At 38.1% G+C, this 12,463-nt stretch overlaps 1 protein-coding gene across 15 annotated transcripts in view; it reads right to left on the reverse strand.

Moving 5' to 3' along the window:
- Positions 1-12,463, reverse strand: part of LOC127495189 (gastrula zinc finger protein XlCGF7.1-like) — a 288,096-nt gene that overhangs the window by 203,452 nt on the left and 72,181 nt on the right. For 5 of the 15 annotated variants that reach the window (XR_007925079.1, XM_051861865.1, XM_051861862.1 and 2 more), the window contains one exon: positions 828-1,076. The exons of 3 other annotated variants lie outside the window; for them this stretch is intronic. Coding sequence is in view for 7 of the 12 variants with exons in the window: in XM_051861870.1 (XP_051717830.1) it covers positions 828-912 (85 nt within the window). In the remaining 5 variants the exon portion in view is untranslated. Of the gene's footprint in view, positions 1-827; positions 1,077-2,730; positions 2,912-7,268; positions 8,351-8,465; positions 8,715-8,999; positions 9,531-10,167; positions 10,775-12,463 lie in introns of those variants that run through there. 7 more of the 15 variants (XM_051861873.1, XM_051861875.1, XM_051861866.1 and 4 more) reach the window with 7 other exon arrangements.

Here is a 12,463-nt window from a genome sequence, read left to right on the forward strand (position 1 = left end):
ACGGCCAAAACTTTTAGCCAACACCAAGATGATTCCAACAACGTGTGTGCTGTTAATCTTCTGCATATGCACATTTTATGATTATGTACAGCCGTCTGGATCATTCAGAAGACAGATCTTGTCTGACAGGTGCACCTGTCACTGTTATTCTTCTGCATCCCAGGCCGCACTGTTTTTTCCTTTATTGAAAAACAAATTCTCATCGCCCAAAAATGTTTTATTTTTCTCATGAGGATGTTAGAGAAGAAGCAAGGAGGAGAATGAGTCAGAGAGTGAAGTCAGCGGCAGAATCATGGCGATGCTCTTTCTGTATGGGCGGACGCCATTTGTAAGTTGAGACAATCAACTGTTTTTGGAGATTCAATCATGTCTTCTGCCTGAATGATTGGCTATCGTTGTGCTAATAATTTGTGTATAGCCTACTGCTTTTTTGATTTTATTTTTTGTTATATCATCCTCAAACTTGAAACATAAGTTCTTAAGACATGTGGCTTTGGGCACATTTTCATTCCATTATATTTCAGCTTGTCTAACTTGTTATTTTTTACTTATATTAATTCTGAAAGTTGAATTGTCTTTCAAATAATACCACAACTATGCTCATAATTAAAAAGGGTTTAGAAAAGACAACCATTTGAGTTCGAGCGTGTAATTTTCCTGTTGTGGAGGACAACAGCTATACAAGATTATGATCATTTCAATGCTTTCTCTGTATCATTTATCATCCCTAATTTGCTCATTATTTCACAGCCACCAAATCTGTTGAACTGAAGTTTTTTTAATATTCCTCAGCAGTCAATGATGAAGAACCAAGAATGGACACCAACCTATTTGTTCCTCAGTTTCTTCATGTTTTATTCTGGATGGTTCTGGATCACTCATGTCTTCAATCTCCTCTTTAATAAACTCCATCTTTAACAGTCACACAGATTTCAGCTGCTACACCTGGAGTTTGTCCTTCTCTTGTAGGATGATGTGAATATTCCCAGTATTTATTGGTGAATTGTTGTGGGAGGAGCTTCACTGCAGGTGTGAACTGTGATCACTGTGTGATACTGACGCCCACAGGACCACATCTGGAAAAATCAAAGATAAGTTACTGAATTTATACTGGATTACTTTAAAGTGCCCCATAACGGCATTTTAAAAGGTTCTTCATTTTGTTTTGGAGTCTCCTGCAATAGGTTTAACACTTTAATCTTCTCATAATATCCATTGCAAATCACATCATTTCTCAAAGAGTCAGAAAACAGTTTGTTTGAAGTTTCTGCCTCTCTAGGCCTCTCCTTTCTATGAGCCTGCTTACCTTTTCTACGGTAGTATTGTGATACTAATCCTTCAAAATACAGGTGCATTGTATTTTTTTAAACAGTAGTATCGTCAATACGGTAGTAAATGCACTGTTTTTCCAGTCATGAATTTTGTCATTTAGGATTTCTTGAAAATACTGTGGAAAAAATCTTGTCTCGTTCTCATGAACCAAACTTCGTGTCTTGTCTCGTGAGCTAAATGTCTCGACACACTCCTATATAAGAATGTATTCTCACAGTTTTTCTCATTTGACCACTTCTGGAACAGGTGCAATAGTTTGTTTCTAGAAACATCTTTGCGAAGACGATTCAGAAGAATTACAATTCCATTTATCAACATAACGGCACTTTGTTCATATCAATCATTATAATGTGATTTTAACGTTATAAATGAATTATATGTTTTAATATACTGCTCTCCAGTCAAGGATGGGAAATTTCAAGATATGCAGGCAAAAATGATAAAGGCAAAAAAAAAAAGCTTATGGAAAAGCAGAAATACAGCGGTTACTCCTGAACACAAGCAGCGCTGCGCTTAAAAACACTATATTAGGCATCATACTGAGGAAAGTGAAAAGACAATGCCATCGAAACTTTTATGAATTAAGTAATTTCCCTTCAGACATGCATTCAAATAAAAACTCTTCAGATCTGCACTAATCACGTAAATGACCTCTTTCAATACCATTCTTGGTAATTCTTACTAGTCAAAATTACTTTATAGATATCTGAAATCTGCATGCAAATGCACATATGCTAAGCCTCACCATAAATATTTTATTAACTAATCCTACCTAGGAAACTGTTGCCATCTGACACTTTGTATTCTATAATAAAGGTCCTGTATGTTTGGGTCATCATATACTGCTTTATAAAGAAGTTATTCAAAAATGTAGCTTTTTGTCTTATTCTGTATCATAAAGTAGGATAATGTTGAAATGTGCATGCTGTAGATTAAATTGTGTTGTTTGCCTTCATTCCGAAACGAACAAAAAAAATTTTTAAAAGAACTATTTAGCAGAATATCACCATCACGGATCTCTTGCTAAACACTCCCACCTTGTGAACAATTACATTAATGACACGAGTAAACCTGCATCGACACAGAAGGCACAATCCATATAAAACGTAATGTATTATTAATACATGTTAGTACCAGTTAAACTTTTAATAACTTAATCTATAAAATCAGCCTTCAAATGTTTTGACCGTTTTTGTCCTATTATTCTTGTCTGTAACGCGTTTATTTGTACTTCACATTTTTTGGTGTATAATTTCATTGTTCTTCACTGTCGTCTGTTCAAATTGTATATTAAATAAAATCAGACTAGCAGTTTGCGGTTCTCTATAGTTATTGAACAAACACTCCAGTTGGTCCATTTTTACAACATAATTCAATTAAAATCACAGCGCTACATACCTGGCATGCTGGAGAGCCTTTACCACACATAAATGCATCTAGATGTTATTCAATAATTCCTTAAGTAGCTTTTCTCTACATGACAACAAAAGCAGCAGATTACAGTTGTTAGCTGTTAGCATTATCAACAAGACGCGTTGGGGGCGGGGCTCTGCTGTAGGGCTGGAGATGAGTAAATTCAGTTTCTCGTCACACAACAGCAGATTCGACTAGGAGCGGGTACAGTTCACATAGCCCATCTGAAAACATAACTGTGACTAGAAATGCCTCTATTTACTTAAGCGTATGAGTCTTAAATAGGATTTAGTATAGCCAAAACGTATTTAGAGGTATCGTTTTCGTGAAGAAACACTTTCATTTAATGCTTCAGGTGTGCTGGACTTTATGCGGTGCTGCGAAGATTGAAGGGAATGCCAGTTAGATTGTTTTTTTAATGATGCAAAAAATACAGTTTACATATTTATAAAACAAAAGGGGGGAAACATGGGAGGAAATTAATTTATACATCAGTTAGATTATGCAAATTTAAGGCATTGCAAATTTAAGTTGTTAACTTGCTTTTTATTTACTGAAGATAATAGATTTGAGATACTTTTTAAATTATTTCAAAACATGGTTTGCTGTTGGTGAACTTAAATTTGTGGATATAAAATTCACAAACACACATGGGCCCGGTTTCACAGACAGGGCTTAGACTAAGCCAGGATTAGGCCTTAGTTCAATTAGGGTATTTAAGTAACAGTGGTTCTCAAACTTTTTTGGCTTAAGTACCCTTTTTTATGATTTTTTCAAGCCAAGTACCCCTTGACCAGACAACATTTTGCTTTAAAATACAGTGAAATGATAGGGAGCCCAGAGGCTGGAGAAACAGTGTAGTAGCCAGCAGGTGCCAATTTGAGTCCTGAATAACAGTGAGACAGTTATTATATCTGATGCCCCCCAAGCAGGTTTATTTCTTATAAACATTTCTGTATGTTGCTTTACACAACTATGTAAATCTCTAAAGTATTAGGCATAACAGTAAAAGGTAAATCAGTGTTTCTCAGTTCAATAAAAGTTCATTTTTAATTTTTTTTTTTTTCAATGGTTCATTTTTTTCAGTGTTAACTTTTTTTTTCAAGTTTCAGCGTGTTTTATCTAACAGTTCAATTTTCATATACAGTGCTCAGCGTAAATTAGTACACCCCACTGAAAGTCTCTGGAGCAAAGCTAAATTTTAGACTACAAATGTCTAATTTAACAAGAATTCAACCATATGTGAGTCTAATTATTCATTACACAGGTGTCCAGCAGACAGCTGACTATAAAAGTGGTTAAAACCCCTTCCCATTTCATGCTGTCAGCAATGGCACCACATGGAAGAGAAATGTCACAAATAATTTCTTTACACCAGAAAGGTGAAGCTACAAGAAGATCAGCAAAGCTTTACTTATCAGTCAGAATACTGTAGCAAAAGTGGTACAAAAATTTTAAAAAGATGGAAGTGCAACCATCTCACAGAGACGTCCAGGTCGTCCACAGAAGTTAACACCTCGACAGGAGCGTCTTCTGATGAGAAGGGTTGAAGAAAATCGGCATGCAAGTTCACTGCAGTTATCTAAAGAAGTAGAAAGCCAAACTGGGGTGACTATTTCCCATGACACAATATGGCGTACACTGCAGAGGAATGGCATGCATGGGTGCCGTCCATGAAAGAAGCCTTTCCTAAAGCCCAGGCACAAAAAAAGCCCACCTAGAGTTTGCCAGGGCCCATGCTGATGAAGATGAAGACTACTGGGACTCTATACTCTGGAGTGATGAGACCAAGATAAATGTTTTTGGAACTGATGGCTTCAAAACCGTATGGTGTCACAAAGGTGAGGAATACAAAGAAAAATGCATGGTGCCTACAGTGAAACATGGTGGTGTCAGTGTCCTTATGTGGGGCTGCATTTCATTGATGGCATCATGAATTCACAGGTGTACTGCTCTATACTGAAAGAGAAGATGCTACCATCACTCCGTGCCCTTGGTCGTCGTGCACTTTTCCAACATGACAATGATCTAAACACACATCTAAGGCCACTGTTGCATTTCTGAAGAAGAACAGGGTGAAAGTGATTCAGTGACTCCTGATCTGAACCCAATCGAACTCCTATGGGGAATTCTGAAGAGACAAGTTGAGCATCACTCTCCATCCAGCATCCAGTCTCTAAAAGAGATCATTCTCGAAGAATGGAAAAAGATAGATGTTGCAAAATGTCGCCAACTTGTTCATTCTATGCCTAGAAGACTTGGTGCTGTCATTAAAAATCATGGAGGCCTTACAAAGTACTAGATGTGGTAGTTTTTGTTGTGGGGTGTACTCATTTTTGCATCACCCTCATTTGAGTAAAACTGAAAAATGTGTAATCTAAGTTATATTATTAACCATACTTTCATGTTATAAGTTAAGCAGATGTTATATTAAACTTAGTTTTGTCAACATTTTGGAAATTGTTTTTGTGTTCATTGAGATATTGTTTAAAATGTTACTTTTCAAAGGGGGTATACTCATTCACGCTGAGCACTGTATGTCTCTATACAAGTCTAGTATGGCCATTTGTGTCCATTTGTCAGTGATCCTTTCAATGGGATACATGGGCCTGTTCTTCTCTTCCGATCTTTGACATTCTTGGTGGCAGGGAAACTACAGCTGTTATCAGACTATTTTCAAGGCAAAGTCTGTTTTATTTGTTTCATTTTAATCTGGGTCATTGCTGAAAATGAGGTTTCACAGAGGTAGGTAGAGCCAAATGGGAGTAGGTGTTCCAAAGCGCTTTTCCCTAGCTCAAGGTGCTCTCTCCCACACACCCAAAACTCTGTCAGGGAACAGTTTTCAAAAGTAGTCTGCAACCACGGTCTGTGGATAAATCCAGTAGCTCCTCCCTCAGGTGAACAGGTAGCGTGCCACGGTTACTTTGGGAACTGTAAATGGGTTTCTAACCCAATCCATTTGCTCAGACTTCTCTCTTCCATCAGGGAATGATTTGAAACTAGAAATCACGTTAGCTAAGTGTCCATCCAGAAAGGTTTTTATTGTGTCTCTCTCTCCATATTCTCACTTATGACGAAGCCATCAAACGGAGGAAAACAGCTAAATCGCCCTCTGCAAACAGTATCTTCCACAGCTCCGCTTTCTTGAGAAAACCACCAACTCGGTCATAAAGTTTCAAAATCATAGTGTCCCTGCCTTGCAAACTGAGATTGAGCTCGTTCAGTTTAGTAAAAATATCTGCTAGATACACTAGTTCGGCAATCCAATTATTGTCCTCAAACAAAGAGGCAAGAGGGGACGCATTGTCTGACAAAAAGCAACACACCTCATTTCGCAGCTCGAACGGCCTATTCAGTACTTTACCTCTTGAAAGCCAGCGGACTTCGGTGTGTAAAAGGAGTTTGGTGTGTTCAGATCCCACGCCATCACATAATCTCAGAAACAGATGTGCATGCACTGGTCGCGACTTTATGAAATTTATTGCCTTGACAGCGTCATTCAAAATGGAATTAAGCTCTGGGCTCATCTTCTTTGATGCCCTCTGTGTTTAACACAGTGTGTCCACAGGATGTTGGGATTCTTCTGCCTTATATGTCAGTGCACACACTGATACAGGATTTCCAGCTGATTTCATGTTCTAAGAAAAACGAACTAACAATGTTTAAGATATCCTTTCCAGTTGTTCTCCCCTCCAGTGTTTTGCAAAAAAGTATGTGTTCGCGAATGTCACTGGTATCCACATATCTCGCAAAAGCAACCAATTGCGCCTGTCCACTGATATCAACCGATTCATTCAATTGAAGTGAAAATTATTCACTAGCCCTGAGTTTATCCACCACTTGCTCAACTATATCAGCCCCCATCTTGTCAATTCTACGTGAAACTGTGTCATTTGACAGCAGTACAGTTTTGATCTTGTCTGCTGCTGTTTTATCCACCATGGTCTCAGCGAGCACAGCTGCAGCAGGAATTATCCGTTCCTCGGCCAGGCTAAATGGCTTTTTAGCTTTCGCCAAAAGTAAAGACACAGCATAAGATGCTTCGAGTGCTTTTGCTGATGCACTTGTGGCTTTTTTCATGTTCTCTTGGCATGATGTGAATTCATGAAATTTTCTTCTGGAAAAACTCCAGTGAGTTCCCGGCCTTATGTGGGTGTTTAGTCCGGATATGCCGTTGAAGATGAGATTGTTTCATTGCACTGGCTAACAGCCCACCGCATAAAAAGCACAGTGCTGAGGGAGGGTTATGTGAAGTAGATGTAAATCCCATCCCTATGTATTCATCATGAAACTGGCGGTATTTTTTAGTTTGTTCGTCTTCTGTCGGAGGAGCTTGTCCACTTTTAAGAAGCTACCTGTCTATTTTATTGCAACCTCTCCTAACCTACATTATTTCGTGCGCAGACACTGCTTCCGATGCCGGATCCGCTGCTCAATAAATAACTCGAAATGCATTTTAAATTTATGACTTCATTTTCAATACAGCTTTGTGTAGTCCTAAATTAATATAAACATACAATAACATATTTTCATGATTTATTCCAAAATGTCAGTTTCCACTTCCTTTCACGTACCCCTAGGGGTATGCATACCCCCATTTGAGAACCACTGCCCTAGAAAATACATTACTGCTGTGCATCTTGAGAAAAAACAATGGCACTGACATATTTTAAGATATGCTTTCAGCTAAAACAGCTCAAACATGCATTTTAGTCTGGGATTAGCTTAAGCCTTGTCTGTGAAACTGGGAGATGATCTTTCACTTCATCATGTGTTTTCTGGTGCAGTTTAAAACTTTTCAGCCATGAAAAACTCTTTCCACAGAGAGAACACACATAAGGCTTCTCACCCGAATGAACGTTCAGGTGTCGTTTTAGATGTGATGATGAAATAAACTTTTTACCACACTGATCACAGTTATATGCTTTTTCTCCAGAGTGACGGAGCAGATGAATTCTGAAACCTGTTGAATCTTTAAAACTCTTCTCACACTGAGTACAGTGATACGGCTTCTCTCCAGTATGAACTCGTTCATGTGATTTCAGGTGTGGAGACTGAGTGAAACTCTTGTCACAATATGAGCACTTGTAAGGTTTTTCTCCAGTATGAATTCTTCGGTGCCGTTTCAGAAACCTAGCTGTTGTAAAGCTCTTCCCACAGTCAAAGCACATATGATCTCTTGCTTCATTATGTGTTTTTTGGTGCAGTTTAAAACCATCCATCCTTGAAAAACTCTTTCCACAGAGAGAACACACATAAGGCTTCTCACCTGAATGAATTTTCAGGTGTGTTTTTAGATTTGATGCTAAAATAAAATCTTTACCACACTGATCACAGTTAAATGGTTTTTCTCCAGAGTGAATGTGCAGATGAAATTTGAGGCCAGATTGACAAGCAAAACTCTTTCCACACCGAGTGCATGTATACGGTTTCTCTCCAGTGTGAATTCTTATGTGTCTCTTAAGGTTTCCTTTGCGACTGAAACTCTTTCCACATTGAGGGCAGGTGTACGGCTTCTTATCTTTTGTTCTTTGAATTTCGATGCTCTGCTTTTCGTCCTCTGCTTCATTCAGTTCATGTTTTTGCAGTTTCACCTCCATCCAGTCTAAAAAGAAAATATGATGTGGTTGAAATAAGTTCAAATGAACTCTGATTTAACAGACGAAAGCAACAGAGTATCAGTAACAGTCAATGATAAAGAATCAAGAATGGACACCAACCTATTTGTTCCTCAGTATCTTCATGTTTTATTCTGGATGGTTCTGGATCACTCATGTCTTCAATCTCCTCTTTAACAAACTCCATCTTTAACAGTCTCACAGATTTCAGCTGCTACACCTGGAGTTTGTCCTTCTCTTGTAGGATGATGTGAATATTCCCAGTATTTATTGGTGAATTGTTGTGGGAGGAGCTTCACTGCAGGTGTGAACTGTGATCACTGCGTGATACTGACGCCCACAGGACCACATCTGGAAAAATTAAAAGATAAGTTACTGAATTGATGCTGGATTACTTTAAAGTGCCCTGTTATGCTATTGTAAAGGTTCTTCATTTTGTTTGGGAGTCTCCTGCAATAGGTTTAACACTTTAATCACCTCATTTCTCAAAGAATCTGAAAACAGTTTGTTTGAAGTTTCTGCCTCTCTAAGCCCCTCCTTTCTATAATCCAGCTCTGCTCTGATTGGTCAGATGGCCCAATCTGTTGTGATTGGTCTACTGCTTACAATGCACATCAGAAACAAAACGCCAATTACCTGGAATTGCCGACGACTCGTTTCGATAGTTCAGAATCAATTCCTTCTTTTAGGAGACAATACCATTATTTGTTCTGCACTTTGATCTTTGCAGCCCTTTTTACTTTCACAAACAGCTATATTACGCACTGCATGAAAGTAATTTTCGAAAAAACATAATAGGAGCACTGTTTAGCAAACGTATTGTGCCTTTAATTAAAAGTTAAAATATAGAGCATTTTGATGGTTACATGTTAGTAGTGTATAAAACAGCTCTAGGTTGCTAATTTTTATGCAACCCAGGATATTGTAAGGATGAAACAGGGCACAGGTTATATTATTCAATTAATAACTAAATTAATTAAACTTTAATTAGTTTATCAGGAGAAAGGGTCTGAAATGATTTTTAAAAATAGCTCAAGCATCACTTAATCAACATATTATCTTTATGTATAAATTATAAATAATATAATATAAAATATAAAAAATAACGTAAATCTATTCTTATATATAAAAATAGGGTTTAGGCATGTGACGGTATCAAATTTTCATGTTGCGATAATTGCTGATATACGGTATTATCACGATATTGAAATAAGTTGCAAAAAAGTGTTGTCATAGTATAACAGGTTTAAGAACACTTTTTCTTATAACAAAAAGAACTCTGAACATTTAAATACAATAATAATAATAAGGCATTGCACAAAAAATCATTATAAAGCATGTTTTAGTCCAGATTTAATTGAAAAATGTTTAAGTTAGAAAATAAATATCCTAATAAGTCTTTAAGTATTAAGTATCTGGTGCTGTGATAAACAACATTGCGAATACAAAAAACTGAATAGCATTTTAAATACTGTTCAGTAGCACAGCTGCTTTATTTAAGGGGTTTCTGGGGTAACCGCTGCATTTCTGCTGTTCCATCAGCGCCCTCTGCTGTCAGCGATTGAACGTGCCCACGATAACAATATTGTGCATATTCATTATCGTGATATCGTATTACCAAATATCGGCACGTCTAATAGGGGTGTGATGAGATCTCGTGCCACAAGATCTCACAATATTAAAATGTGACGAGATTTCTTGTCAAGGTGAAAAGCTGTCTCGCGATATTGCCATGGCGGAGTGTGAAGGTTAGCATAGAATACTGCAAACGTTGCCACTGCAACGTTTACATTACGATGCTCACCGTGGAACCGCCTCCACTGTTGTTTTGCTTTTTTTTTATAGACCTTATGCAGCCCCGCCCATTTTCAGCACTGCGCTCATTGTCTTTTGTCTTCCAGTTTGTATTTCCACGGCGATCTTACGTATTTATGAATGAACTGCTCATTTAAAAACCTTCTGGGTCTACTGACATTTGTTAAGACATCTGCTTTAAACATTACAATGCTCACGATAACTTTCATTAACTCTACAACAAGTAATATCCAGAAATGTTCAGGGCTACCGCAAAAACGGAAGTTCAAAGACAATATTATAATGATGGCGGCATGCTTGTTTCTCTGGCGCATAAGGTCTATAGAAACAAAAACCATTTAATTCAGTTGGATAGCGATCACTTCAATTGTAAAGTCTTGTAAGCGTCTGCTCTGCTCATCCAGCACGAGCTGCAGAGTCGCATTCAATGCAGCAGGAATCCCAGTTCACTGATCACGTGAATGACTGACAAGACAATGGCGGAGAATTCGATATGCAACAGAGCCTAAAGACAAGGGTATACTTCATTTTCCACATTCCGCTCCATCTCACGCACAGTTGAGCACGCCAGGCTTTCAAAGTATACTCATTTGGCCGTGAGACACATTCGACGCATGTGCACTATCTAGTGGACTTTTTTTTAAAGCACTCAAGTCACTCGCACATGCGCTGTTGTATGTGCACCGTCCGAGCTAGAGTTGTCAAAACTGAAATTTTAAAAATGTGACGCTTTGAGCACTGTTGATTGGATTCGTAAACACCTCCGATCGGCCACTGTGTTGAGGTGCTCATCTGATGTCTGTGATTGGCTACAATGATCAATGCGCGGGAGCGTTTTAAAAGCACACGGAAATGTTTGAATTTGAAAGCAGGAGCGGGAGCGTTTGAAAGCTCCCATGTGTATCTGTGTAAGCACTCAGTGAAGAGCATAATTGATGACTATTTACAATGTTTTTACAGCGTTGATCATTTAAGCCAATCACAGACATATCCGATTAGCACAATGGTCAATCAGAGGTGTTTACGAATCCACTCAATAGAGCTCAAAGCATCACATTTTTAAAATTTCAGTACTGACTTGGTCCCCAAGTTAGTACTTTTCACAACTAGTCCATGCAGTCACAAAAATTTGTCTGCACACGGACCGCATGACTACATTTTTGTCATCAGGAGGGTCCGCGGATGTCCGCACACCCTGTCCAAGTGCAGCCTGGTTTTTGAGACCATGCGGACAGTCCGTGTACAACAGAGTATGTGCGAGTGACTTAAGCACTTGAAAACAGCAGTCCACTTGATAGTGCGCACATGCCGAATGAGTCTTTCCATGCTCACAACCAAAGGAGTATATTTTGAAATGTTTGCATGTCAACTGTGCACGAGACGGAGTGGAAAGCATAAAATGAAGTAAACCCGGGCCTTTAAGAATCTGATAAATGTCTTACATTGTAGAATGTGTGCTCAGCACCACCGCTCCCTATACACAGAGTACGTGGGATCACAAATTAGAAAGCGAAAGTAAAACGCTAGCTCCCTGATGCGCGCAAATTAGGCTACATACAATAGCCTGTCTCAGCATATGAAACCTATCTTAGGCTGGGCTGTGTAGTTGTAACCACCTCTTAGCTCTGGTCTCTATTCTGGTCTGTTTGCACTCTGAATATTGAGAGTACTCTTATTATGGTTGCACTTATTGTTTGCACTTAAGACTAAGAAAAAACTTACTTATTTTTTGTTATTTATACAGTTTTTTTTATTTATATGTTCATTATATGGAAAGGCGTTCAATTAGAATCAGAAGTTCTGGAAGCTCATAATTCATAGGTCTAACAGACTCGTGTGAAATCATACAGGAGAGAAGTTGAGTTTGTGGCAAAACCTTTTACAGTGCTTGGATACTGTTGTCTTTCAATACATATGATAATTCATACTCAGAAATTAGAACTGAAATGACACTCTTTACGAGATGATTAGTTAAAACGTTTCAAAATGCACCTGCAGACTATTTTTCCAGAATTTTGTCATTGAGGATGTCTTTAAAATACTGTGGGAAAAAAGTCTTGTCTTGTTCTCATGAACCCAATCTCGTGTCTTGTCTCGTGAGCTAAATGTCTCGACACACTCCTATATAAGAATGTATTCTCACAGTTTTTCTCATTTGACCACTTCTGGAACAGGTGCAATGGTTTGTTTCGAGAAACATATTTGCAAAGACGATTCAGAAGAATTATAATTCCATTCATCAACATAACGACACTCTGTTCATATCAATCATTATAATGTGATTT

The sequence above is a fragment of the Ctenopharyngodon idella genome, chromosome 15 (assembly GCF_019924925.1).
Source record: "Ctenopharyngodon idella isolate HZGC_01 chromosome 15, HZGC01, whole genome shotgun sequence".
Lineage (NCBI taxonomy): Eukaryota > Metazoa > Chordata > Actinopteri > Cypriniformes > Xenocyprididae > Ctenopharyngodon > Ctenopharyngodon idella.